The 12,237-nt window shown below is 39.9% G+C and overlaps 1 protein-coding gene across 3 annotated transcripts in view; it reads left to right on the forward strand.

Moving 5' to 3' along the window:
* LOC147020194 (B-cell receptor-associated protein 31-like) overlaps nucleotides 1-12,237 on the forward strand; it is a 51,080-nt gene that overhangs the window by 18,101 nt on the left and 20,742 nt on the right. For all 3 annotated transcript variants that reach the window (XR_015061700.1, XM_085895328.1, XM_085895327.1), the window contains one exon: nucleotides 7,203-7,350. Coding sequence is in view for 2 of the 3 variants with exons in the window: in XM_085895328.1 (XP_085751454.1) it covers nucleotides 7,203-7,350 (148 nt within the window). In the remaining variant the exon portion in view is untranslated. The remainder of the gene's footprint in view (nucleotides 1-7,202; nucleotides 7,351-12,237) is intronic.

The raw sequence follows: 12,237 nt of genomic DNA on the forward strand, positions 1-12,237 counted from the left end.
CAAGAATTTAGGTGGGGAATGACCTCAAGATTATGCATAAAAAATATTGTCATCCTAGCTCTCAAAGTTTGGGTGGTCGTATGATTTTTATTTCAAAATTGGCAATTTTCTAAGTTTGTGACCTTGTGACCTTGACCTTGGGACGAAAATGAAAAATCGAGCTCTGTGGGGCGATGCAGGTGCCATTGGGCTAACCAAATACCGAAACCCCTGCCAGATTCGACATACCCCTCGGAGAAGATGGATTTTTATGTCAATATTCGCAATTTTCTAAGTTCGTGACCTTGTGACCTTGACCTTGGTACGAAAATGAAAAATCGAGCTCCGTGGGCCTATGCAGGTGCCATTGGGCTAACCAAATACCGAAACCCCTGTCAGATTCGACAAACCCCCTCGGAGAAGATGCAAATTGAAATCGGCTACCCCCTAAAAACACGTTTTTTGGGCGTGGCTCTACCCATAATGGGCGCACCACGCCCATTCTCAGGAAAACACAACTATATCATGATATAAACCTCCCACCAAAATTTTATCAGGATCGGATCAAAACCCACGGAGCTATGCTCGGGACAGACAGACAGACAAACAGACAGACACCAATAATGAATATAGTGGTCACTTATTTTTTTCGTTAAAATATTTTAGTGAACCAATTATTGGTTATTTTCCCACTGTCAGACATATGGTCTTTATTTGGCAGCAGCCAGGTTTGCCTTTTGGTTTTGGTTGATATGTGGTCACAGTAATGTGCATATTATACATCACTAGGAAGAGTAATCATCCCCAGTGACGGGAAAAGCAAGATATATCCGTCTCTAGTGACGGGAAAAGTTTAAGTTAATCTATCAATTTAAATTATTTCATGGACTTTTAAAAGGTTAATTGTGTTACACTCTTGGTTTGATTCAGAGCCAAAGCTCTGAGCTACTTATACTGCCCACCGTGAAATGGTGGTGAAACATATGGCGGTGGAGGTTTTATTTGTCTAAAAAGAGGGCAAAATATCCTGCTTGCAAAATATCATTTTAAATCAATATCATTCTTGCCTGTTCTCCCGTCATTACACCACACATCGTATGCGAAGCTAAAAGTAATTGGTTCATGTCCATCTGTCCGTCTGTCTGATCAGTATATATTTGAGGAACAGCTTATTTAAATCGACTTGTATTTTGAAAATGAATTGGAAGACAAGTCTGCCTTTTTGCTGTATTTTGGCTTTGAATTCATCCCGATTGCACAATGCACATTTGTAGAAAGTAGTGAGAATTTTAAAGCTGTGAATCAGCTTCAATATTTGGGTATGTCCTTCCTTACATCCGTCCTTCCATATGTCCATCAAAAATGAAGAATTTGAAGAACCTTTCTCACCCACTTCGTTTAATTCTGAAGGGTTCTCAAAAGTACCAAAGAGTAATTAAAATGGGTTATAAAGGTAATTCTAAAGGGTTCTAAAAGGTAATTGTGATGGGTTTCATACATTTCTAGGCTTTGCCTATTCCATTTTAAAAATGCCAAGCTCAAACTAAACCACTTCCTTTGAACACAGGTGCATTTTTATTTTTTTTTATTTTATTTAATTTTATCTATACTCTGTCTGCCTGACAGTCAAACAATCCAAACAGGAAACTTAATGTTTTTTAAAGACCTCAAACAGGCACGTATAGCTAATGTAGATAGGGTGATGTAATAGACACTGGGGAAAACAGTGGCAAAACCTGGAAATTTAATTGTATGCCTTTTAAACCTTTATTAGTCCCCTACCCTTTTCACTGGAGAGCAGTATAAGTTTGCTGTCTGTCTGTCTGTCTGTCTGTCTGTCTGTTTGACCCACCTGTGGGTTTTCAGCCATTATTTTCCCCCATACCCTTTAACATATTCAACTGAAATTTGGTAGATGGCTTTATTATGATAAATTGCAGAATAAGTTCAAGTTTTATGGCATTTTGTCAATTTTTTTCACAGAGTTATGCCCTTTTTGGACTTGGAAAATATCACATATCAGACATGGATGAGTGTTCAGCTGCCCTGACTCCACCCCACCACTTTACACCCATTGGCTGGACAGCTGGCCTGACTCTACCCCAATAAAATTATGCACCGCCATTCCATGAAGTAGCACAGATAGGGGCAGGCTTCAGGCTTTAGGCCTGGGTGTAGTCCATGGCCCAGTGCAATGGGAATGATCCCAGATATATAACCAGGGTGTATTATACATGCACATAAGCTGTACACATGTTTTTGCTTCATGTATGTACATTGGGTTTTTACCTCCACCACCGTAGGTGAAGGAACTTGTGTTTTCATCCCTTTCTGTCTGTCTGTTTGTCTGTCTGTCTGTTTGTCTCTTTGTGTACAGGAAATCTCAAAAAGTTGTAGAAGGTTCAGTGTGTAACAAGGTTGAATTGTTTCGATTTTGGTAAAGATCCGTATCAGGATTCGACTACTATAACTTTTTTAAGTTTTTAACTTCACCATTTATCTACTGGTGTTGAGTAGATTTATCTACTGGTGTTAAGATTTTAACTTCACCATTGATAGATGGGGCCAAAAACGATATTTAGCACGATATCTCAAAAAGTTGTCGACAGATTCGGATGAAACTTGGTGGACAGGTTGGGTGTGTGTCAAGGACAAATTGATTCGATTTTGGTGAAGATCCGTATCCGGATCTTGATATGAGAATTATTTAATTCCAAATTGCTTCTTCACCATTGAGAGATGGGGCTAAAAACGAAATATAGCATGATATTTCAAAAATGTATTGGGCCCGATATGTTCTCGTGGATCGGGCATTACGTGGCGGAGTTATGTGCTCTACCGAGTGCCCTTCTATTTTTATATAGAACCTGCCGGTTAAAAAGATGGTGCTTTTTGGACCCGTTTTATCAACCTTCCCATCCCATATCAACATCCCATGATGTCATAATTCACAAGGTTTGGCAGCTATGATTTATTTTTTTTTTTTTTTAAAGAATAAACCTTTAAAAATATTCTTTTCCAGAACGGCTTGACAGATCGAGGGGAAGTTTCACCCACATGTTCCCCAAGCCTTGGGGATACCAAGGTGTTCACAAATAATTAATCGGTCACATGGTCTGGCAGCCATATTGTATTGAACAAAAATATTTAAAAATATATATTTCTCTTGAACCGCTTCATCAATTGATGTGAAATGTCAAAATTATGATCTAGTAGTCATGGGGAATATATGTTTTAAATTTCAACCTGAATGGGTGCATGGTCTGGCAGCCAGAATTATTTAATATTTTGAATCTGAGTTCAGGGATTTTACGAAAACTTGGTAGAAGTATGTGTAATGATGGAATAATGTGGGCGGAAGCATGTCTGGTGATGTTGCGACGTTGAAGAGTGCCTTTCTAGTTTTGTATTGTTAGCCTCCGCCATCGAAGATCGGAGGTTACTGTTTTCACCCCTTTCTGTTTGTTTGTTATCTTGCCAAAACGAGGTTTTTGCAAGATATGTGAGTCAGCTTGTATGTCTTTTATTTTTTAATTTTTTTTTTTGTTTGTCTGTAATCACGTATCGATCACTCTGCAGAGCACAGTTATCATTGGAAATTTTTGTAACTTCGCATATCAGAGGCCTATAGAGGTCCCTTTCAGCGCATAAAATTTTCAGGGTCAAGGTCAAAGGTCAAGGTCACTTTGTCACATATCAGGGGAGTTGACGAAACCCTTATTTTTTGAGTAATTTTGATCGGATCGTCTTCAAACTTCATGGGAATATAGTTCATGGTCTGGCGCTCAGCTGATTAATTTTGCTGGCAATCGGCCTTGACCTTCATGGTAAGCGCTGGAGGTCGAAAGTTTTTGACTCCAAGGTCAAATTTTGAAATCTTAGGTACCATATTGTGTAGTCCCTCAAATTGAACACCTCGATGAGTGCTTTCTAGATATGTCAAGCTGGAGACATTATGATGTCATTTGGTGACGTTATGAGGCAAACGCATATTTTTCATGGTTACTCTGAAGAACGATTCTCATCGGAATCTCTCGTAGGCAGATATTCCTCAAGGAATCGCTCCTGGTGGATAGCAGCTCTGTTCACCTCAGTGTGACCTTAAAGAAGTCACTTGGTTTTTTTTTGTTTGTTTGTTTGTGATCAGTATTATGGAAAAACTCCTTCATGGATTTCTACGAAACTTGGTGGGGGGTGAGGTATGGTCCAAGGATCATGCCATTAGATTTTGGACTTGGTCCAAAATCAAATATGGCCGTTATGGTGGCCATTTTGAAAAAATATTTGAATTTTTTTTAAGTGATTTCCAACCCTTCCCCTCCCCAAAAAAAAATTGTTAAAGAAAAAATAATTTTTTTGCAACTTTTTTTTCAACAAAATGTTTTTTTTTTTATTTTTTTTTTATTTTTATTTTTTTTTGCATTTCTACATGTTCTAAGTGATTTCCAACAAAAAACATGCCAAAATTATAATTGCTGCTGATTTTGGAACTTCAGGTGGATATACCCATGTAAAATCAATTTCTGTCTCAAGGAATCTAGTTATCTATCTATAATTCCAGCAATGTGTGTCTGTGTGTCTGTGTGTGTCTGTGACCGCTGTTTCTCGACAACCACTGGTCCGATCTAATTGAAACTTGCCAGGTATATTGCTGGGGCCTGAGGATGTGCCTTTTCAAGGTTTGATATTAATCGGACAAGTGCTTCCCAAGTTATGGCCATTAATTTACCAAACCAATGACAAGACACGTTGTTGCGTGGGCGTGGCCGATGGGGAAGGGAAGCTCAGCCGCGCTCCCCATTACAGGTTACAACATACGGGCTTCCGGATAGTGATGACTTTGTGTATTCTAATAATTTCTCAATTTATTATGCGCATTTATAGATCACACAATGCCACAAGTTATGATTGTTGGATTCGCTATATATATGAGATATCCCTTATTGTCGGGTTTTGTGTGTGTGTGTGTGTGTGTGTGTGTGTGTGTGTGTGTGTGTGTGTGTGTGTGTGTGTGTGTGTGTGTGTGTGTGTGTGTGTGTGTGTGTGTGTGTCTGCAACGCGAGGCTCCACAGCACGAACCAGCGAACTGATTTCGATGAAACTTTGCCAAGAGGTGGAATATATACTGGGAATGTGCGCATTTGAATTTCGTTGCCGAGCAACCACCCGTTGCTGTGCAGTGGCCGAAAAACCGCGTACAGTATTTTCAATACTTGTCCTTCAGTTTTGAAGGTAGAGAAACGAGACTTCGGAATGAAACACTTCGAGATATTTAGAAAATTTTATTCGAGCCGATTTTTGATTGAGGTTTTATTTTTCAAATGGTAGTCCTTCAAAAATCGGGTGTCTATTTGCCGTCATTTAAGGTGCGTATACAGTGTTTGTAAGGAACTACACCGTCGTTCCACCATCGATCTCTCCTCGATCCAAACGTTATTGACCAAAGTTAAAAGGATCCAAAATAAATGGAATCACCGGCATTTCTGTCTTTGTGGATTTATTATAACATAATGTTTATTTATTTACCGAAAACGATTCCACGACCCACACACCACCTCCAATTATTTATTTATTTTCCGAAAACGATTCCACGACCCACACACCACCTTCAATTATTTATTGATTTACCGAAAACGATTCCACGATCCACACACCACCTTCAATTATTTATTTATTTACTGAAAACAATTCCACGACCCACACACCACCTCCAATTATTTATTTATTTACCGAAAACGATTCCACGATCCGCACACCACCTCCAATTATTTATTTATTTACCGAAAACGATTCCACGACCCACACTCCACCTCCAATTATTTATTTATTTACCGAAAACGATTCCACGACCCACACACTACCTCCAATTATTTATTATTTAAAGTGGGAGTGGCGTAGGAAAGTGGGCGTAGCTTATGAAAAATATTGTGTGGCTCAGGAGGTGTGGTCAAACAAGAGCATTGAGAGAAGTTTATCGGTGTGCGTGCGTGCGTGCGTGCGCGCGCGCACGCAACACAAGGCTCCACAGCACAAACCAGCAAACCGATATTTTTTTCAAATGGTCGTCCTTCAAAAATAGGGTGTCTATTTACCGTCATTTTTTATGAGGAGTGCCAGTTGGCAAAATACGCAATAGGAAAAATCTTGCCAGGCAGAGGAACTATTGTACGTGAACCAATACGTCTTGGCAATGAATCTTCGTCGGTCGATCGGTCAGAATCAAAAGCATCGTATCCAGTGCTTCGATCCCAGCGAATCCCTCGTCGCCTACCGGCTTGTTTTCATATTAGACGTTGCATACATTTCGGTAACATCAGAGTGCTGGTATGCTCCGAACCAGGAAGTAATTTTTTTTCTCTCTTCTCTTCTCTTTTTGTTTTTCCTTGCGACAACATTGCGAAAAGGTAAAATACGTTGGCGCGAATTGAATAATTGGCCATTAAAACCTAAATTGCGAATCATCGTAACTGTGATATGCGAACTTCCGCGCCACGCACGTACGGGCACGCGAGAGCGAAGAAACGTCCTGTGTGGTTGTTGTTTCTTGCTCACGGTTGGAATATTTATTTATTCTTTTTTTTTGCGGGCATGTACTAGTGACGAATGAATTGAGAATGTAAAAGTTAAAAGTAAAATGGAAAGTTGCAAACTATAACTCTGTGAGCACTGTTGACATCTAATTGAATGAATAGGATATCAGGTTCACTTGAGTGACCTTGCAGTATTGGCGGCGGAGGTTTTGCACTCTACCGAGTGCTCCCCCTCTAGTTTCTCGCTGTTTTTGTCCAGTTTAGAACTTGGAAGAAGAAGAAGAAATTTGAATACAAAGCGGATGTGGACGGGCTTTGCATTTTCAAATGCTTTCTAATTTAACTTGTTCTTTGCACGAGTAAATCCCTTTCTCTATCTTTGTTCTACGTATGAATCTCTATCTTTGTCTTGCGTATGACAGGTACAAGCTTCTCTGAGTCTTGGATTGTCGATCAAAACAAAACAAAATACTGCATTATGTATGTGTGTATGTATGTATGTATATATATATATATATATATATATATATATATATATATATATATATATATATATATATATATATATATAATGTCTTGTTCATGTTTCAGTTTCTGTGAAATCACCTATGTATTTACACTTCACAGATTGTGATTATTGATAATGTGGATGGTGCATTGTTTGATTGTGCATGCAACCTGTTCTTGTTACAGATGCTATACATGAAATACGGAAGTATTCTGATTATGACACCCATGCCATTGCCAACATGGTATCCACCACGTCTGATAAAATGCACATGAAGTTGTTCAGAGCTCAGAGGAATTTTTATATCTCTGGTTTTTCTCTTCTTTTCTGGCTGTGAGTAGTGATATAACTTGTAATGCAAGGGTATGATTTGGCATGTGCTGAATTCACCTGTCTTTCTGAGTCTTTCCTTGGATGCTTCTGTATTTTACTTTTTATGCCTCCGCTGACAAAGTCGCCGGAGGCATTATGTTTTCGGGTTGTCCATGCGTCCGTACATCTGTGCTAATTTTCTCTGTTTTCTCTGCAACCACTTATCCAATTCACAATTTTTCACCATTGGTGTAACTACTCATGCAGAATGTTTTAATGATAATTATGACATCATATGTCACATGGTGTGGCAGCCATGTTGGTAATGGAAAACCTTTGGACCTCTGTATCTCCAAAACTGCTCCATGGAAAAAAAATTGAAACTTCGCACATGACAAGTACTCACCATGGGAAATAAGTGTTGTCTTTTTTTGATGTCATAGATTTTTTCGTTGTGACATAATAATTGGTCATGTCGATTTATGTCTATTATGTCACTGTGCTAACTTGTGAACCAGTGATGGAATTTTGCCCCAACTTGGTGAAAGGAAACAGTGTGATACAAAGAACTGATTTTATGGTGGCATCAAAAGGTCAAAGGTTTGAGTCCTTGATTGGTCTTTGTTACCGTGATAACTTAAGAACGGTTGAAGGGATCGAAGTCAAACTTGGTACAAGCATGTGTAATGATGTATACATAAACTGATTGTACTATGGGGTCAAGAGTTAAAAGGTCATGCAAGGTAAATATGTGATATTGTTGTGGTGCCGGGTCTCGGTGGTGAGCACGACCGCTAGGGGGAGCAGTAGAGTCGGCTCCACCGAACACCCGGAATTTAGGTCGTATCTTTCAGATAAATCCGAAAGGTCACGGGTCCCTTGTCGGTTCGAAGATCGCCAATAGGTCGATCACGTGGGGTAGGGTCAATTGCCAATTTCAATATACCTAAATACCCACGCAGTCTAACGACCGGGAAACCACACCCTCGGCCGACTGTCCGATCCGAGTCGCAGGTAACGGCTCGGATCCGGCGTAACCGAGCGGAGTTACCAGAGCCGCGCTGGACCAAATGAACAATTTACCCTCGCTATATCTCAATACACAGCATGCTAAGCCAATGAAAGAAACGAGCTGGTACATTCAACAAAAGGGATATTTATTTATAACAATAATCGGGGAGGGGAACACAGAGCAGAGTTCTCACGAATAAATAATGTAATGTACAATGACCAAAAGAAAGCACTGACACAATTCTACTTGAAGACAATTCACTTACACAATTCTACACACAGACACACACCCAAAGAAATGGACCCCGTCGGGTCTTTATTGAAGGTTTCCAGCTCGAGGAAAGGTGAGCTGGAGACCAGAGCTAGCTTGGACCTTCCCGCCTCGTACGGCCCTTGACGATCGGCTCTGCGGGACTTGAACCCACAACTCGATGCCGCTGCAAGCACCGGGTACGAAGGGCAGCGTCGGGCTCCAGCACGCGACGAGACAGCAAGCGCCAGCAGAGGAGACAGGCAAGCGATTCTCGTCCTGACAGACTCGCAGGCAGGCGATCCTCTCGGGACAGACTCAAGGGAAAAAAGAAAGAACAGACCTCCTCGCACACACCCGCTCTTCTCTTCACCCCCCCCCCCGACGCAACTCACCTCCGGATTGGCCGGTGGGTTGTCAGGCGACTCGTGGCGGCCTCCCGATTGGCTGGGGTGCGTGCGTGTGGTGCTCGCCCTCCGCTCATTGGCTGGAGGAAATGCTCTCTGCCCTTCCTTGGAGCGGAGCTTCGACCCGAATTGACGAAGGCTCCTCCCATGTCCTCAGCCAAAAACACGTGCGTAATGGCGACCGGTCGAGTGCGGGAATGTGGCGTTGTTGTAGTGGATGTAGTAGTAGTTGCTGTAGTTGTTGGTGGTGAAGAAATCCTAACTATAAAATAATTCACAGCGCACGTACAATTAATCACCCATTAAACAGAGGACGGGACCCTACCTTGAAACACATACTTACCGATATAACTGATCTATAGGACTTGTATGTTGAGTGCTCATGGCTTCCAGATTTGTAACAATATTACAGCTGAAGGGATTTAAATCAAACTTGGTACAAGTATGTATAATGATGTTAAATAATGTGGGTAGAGACATACCTGGTGATGTCATGATGTCACAGAGTGCCCTTCTAATTATTTCTTGTTTTAGAACACTTTCCTTAAAAAGGGTTAAAAGCCATTTTGCGTCCACAAATTCTGTTTGTGGACACATTATCCCAGGCTGTTTGATATTTCTATATTTTATAAGAAGCAAATTGCCGACTCCCAAAGTGGTGAGTCATTGGTCGAGAACATTTGCAAGCTGTGCTCGTACACATGGCAAACGAATTGAGTATGAGCTATAAGCATCTCAAAACAGATTTCAAAAAAAGTTTTGTGACATAGAGATTGGAGGATAATTTCACCAGCATTCTAAATCTAACAATGGCTGCAACAGTATGAAAGGTCACTCCCATGCATGAAGCATGCCAATAGGAAAATACAAATGTTGATTCTGGCCGGTCTCTTTTAGAGAACACAAGACCGACCATTGCCAATTTTATTCTTCCTTCGGGATTTGCCTTTAAAGGTGTGCCAAAATGGTTGTCTGTCAGGCACTCCGGACACCGCTAATCCCAACTCCCCATGCTAAATTATTCCCGAGTTAATCCTCTCTAATGTTCTTCTATTCTCCGCCCATAATTACCACCGCCAACTAAGGTGAAGGAGGTTGTTTTAATCCCTCACTGTTTGTTTGTTACTTGCAAAATAGAAGATTTTTCAAGTACATTGATTGGTCAGTCGATTTTGTTATTCTGTTTGTTTGTTTTTCTGTCTGCCGCCAACACGTCGCAATTCTAAACCGATCGTCATCAAACTTAACCAAGTTGTAGAAGTAGTCTCAACTGAGAAGCCTATTGATTGTGAGGTCAAAGGTCATCATGTCGTCAAATTTCTGAAATCGTCATTTTTGATCCGATTGACTTAAAATTTGAACAGGATTTTCATATTGCATCACTGAATTGGGAAACCAACTATTTTTTGAGGTCAAAAGGTCAAACTTCTATAGTCATCAAATTTTATTTGAAAAGTTGTCAATTTTCATCCAATTGGCTTGAAAATTAAACAGCAATTGCATGGTACATTACTTAATTGGGAAACCAACTATTTTTGAGATCAAAAGGTCAAAGGTTAACTCAAGGTCAACCTTCGATAATCATCAAATTTCAAGGTGAAAAATTGTCATTTTTCATTTGATTTACCTGAACGTTAAGATTGTGAATTTTAATCTTAATGAAATAGACAATTTGATGTATCCATGGGAAACTTTGGAGAGGGGGGTGGATTTTGCAAGTATCTTGCTCTGCTCGACATCTTTTTTTTGTTGATCTTTGTTTGTTTGTTTGTCTGTCTGCCTGTCTGTCTGCAAGATATCTCAAAAAGTTGTGGATGGATCCGGATGAAATTTGCTGGGCAGGTTTGCTGGTGTGACAAGGATGAACTGATTAGATTTTGGTGAAGATCTGGATCTGGATCCGACTACTGGAATTTTTTTTACTGATTCTTCACCATTGAGAGATCGAGCCAAAATTATATATTGCACGATATCTCAAAAAGTTGTAGACTGATTCGGAGAAACTTGGTGGCCAGGTTGGGTGTGTGACCATGACAAATTGATTCGATTTTGGTGAAAATACGGATATGGATACGGGAATTATTTAATTTTTAAAGTGATTCTTCACCATTGAGAGATGGGGCCAAAAACTATATGTAGCATCATATTTCAAAAAAGTATTGGGCCTGATATGTTCTTGTGGATCAGGCATTACAGTACATGCTGGAGGTATGCGCTCTACTGAGTGCCCTTCTCGTTAACCTCCACCATCGAAGATCGGAGGTTACTGTTTTCACCCCTTTCTGTTTGTTTGTTACTTACGAAATCTAAAGATTTCGTAAGTATATTGATGTCTTCCGTTTCTGTTTGTTTGTTTGTTTGTAGGCACGATAACTCGAGAATGGAAGAAGCTACCAATGTCAAATTACACCACGTGATTCAGGAGGGTGATGGCTCGTGCTGATTAGATTTTGGTCAAAATCGGTCAAAGGTCAAGGTCACGGTGAGGTCAAATATTCGATTTTTGATGGTTTGGTACAGATAACTCGAGAACGGAAGAAGCCACCAATGTCAAATTACACCACGTGATTCAGGAGGGTGATGGCTCGCGTTGATTAGATTTTGGTTCACTCGACGCGTCACGGGTCGTCCCATGATGCAGTGCGCTCGAGCAGACGCTTCGTTGCGTGACGTTAAGGTCTTGCGTGGAGAAATGGAGATTTTTTGCTTCGCCCGATGTTATGAGCTCGTTTTAACTTCGATTTTAATTTCGTCTTCGGTTTTTGCGATCGCTTTGGACGCTTAAAACTCGGTTGTCGAAATTCTGGAACAGCGATGAATAACTGATATATATATATATATATATATATATATATATATATATATATATGTATATGTATATATATATATATATATATATATATATATATATATATATATATATGTATATATATATATATATATATATATATATATATTAAGTCTTTTATCAGATTCTTCTGAAAAGTAATACCCCTATTATCTGGCATATCCTGCTGGTACTGAATCACTTTTTAAAAAAATAAAAACAAAAAATGGAATTTTTATAAGAAATCTAGTTTTTGTCTGGGACTCATCTGCAAACCACAGTGTAAAATCGTAGACCACAATGAATTCAGAATTCAAGCTCCCCTTGGGCTTCTGACTGATTCATGCATTTATTAGACAAGGTCAGAGGTCAAGTTGACGATTTCGTAAGTACCAGTCTATGACTGCTTGTTT

The sequence above is a fragment of the Eptatretus burgeri genome, chromosome 9, assembly GCF_056783735.1.
Source record: "Eptatretus burgeri isolate ZD-2024b chromosome 9, Ebu_testis_v1, whole genome shotgun sequence".
Lineage (NCBI taxonomy): Eukaryota > Metazoa > Chordata > Myxini > Myxiniformes > Myxinidae > Eptatretus > Eptatretus burgeri.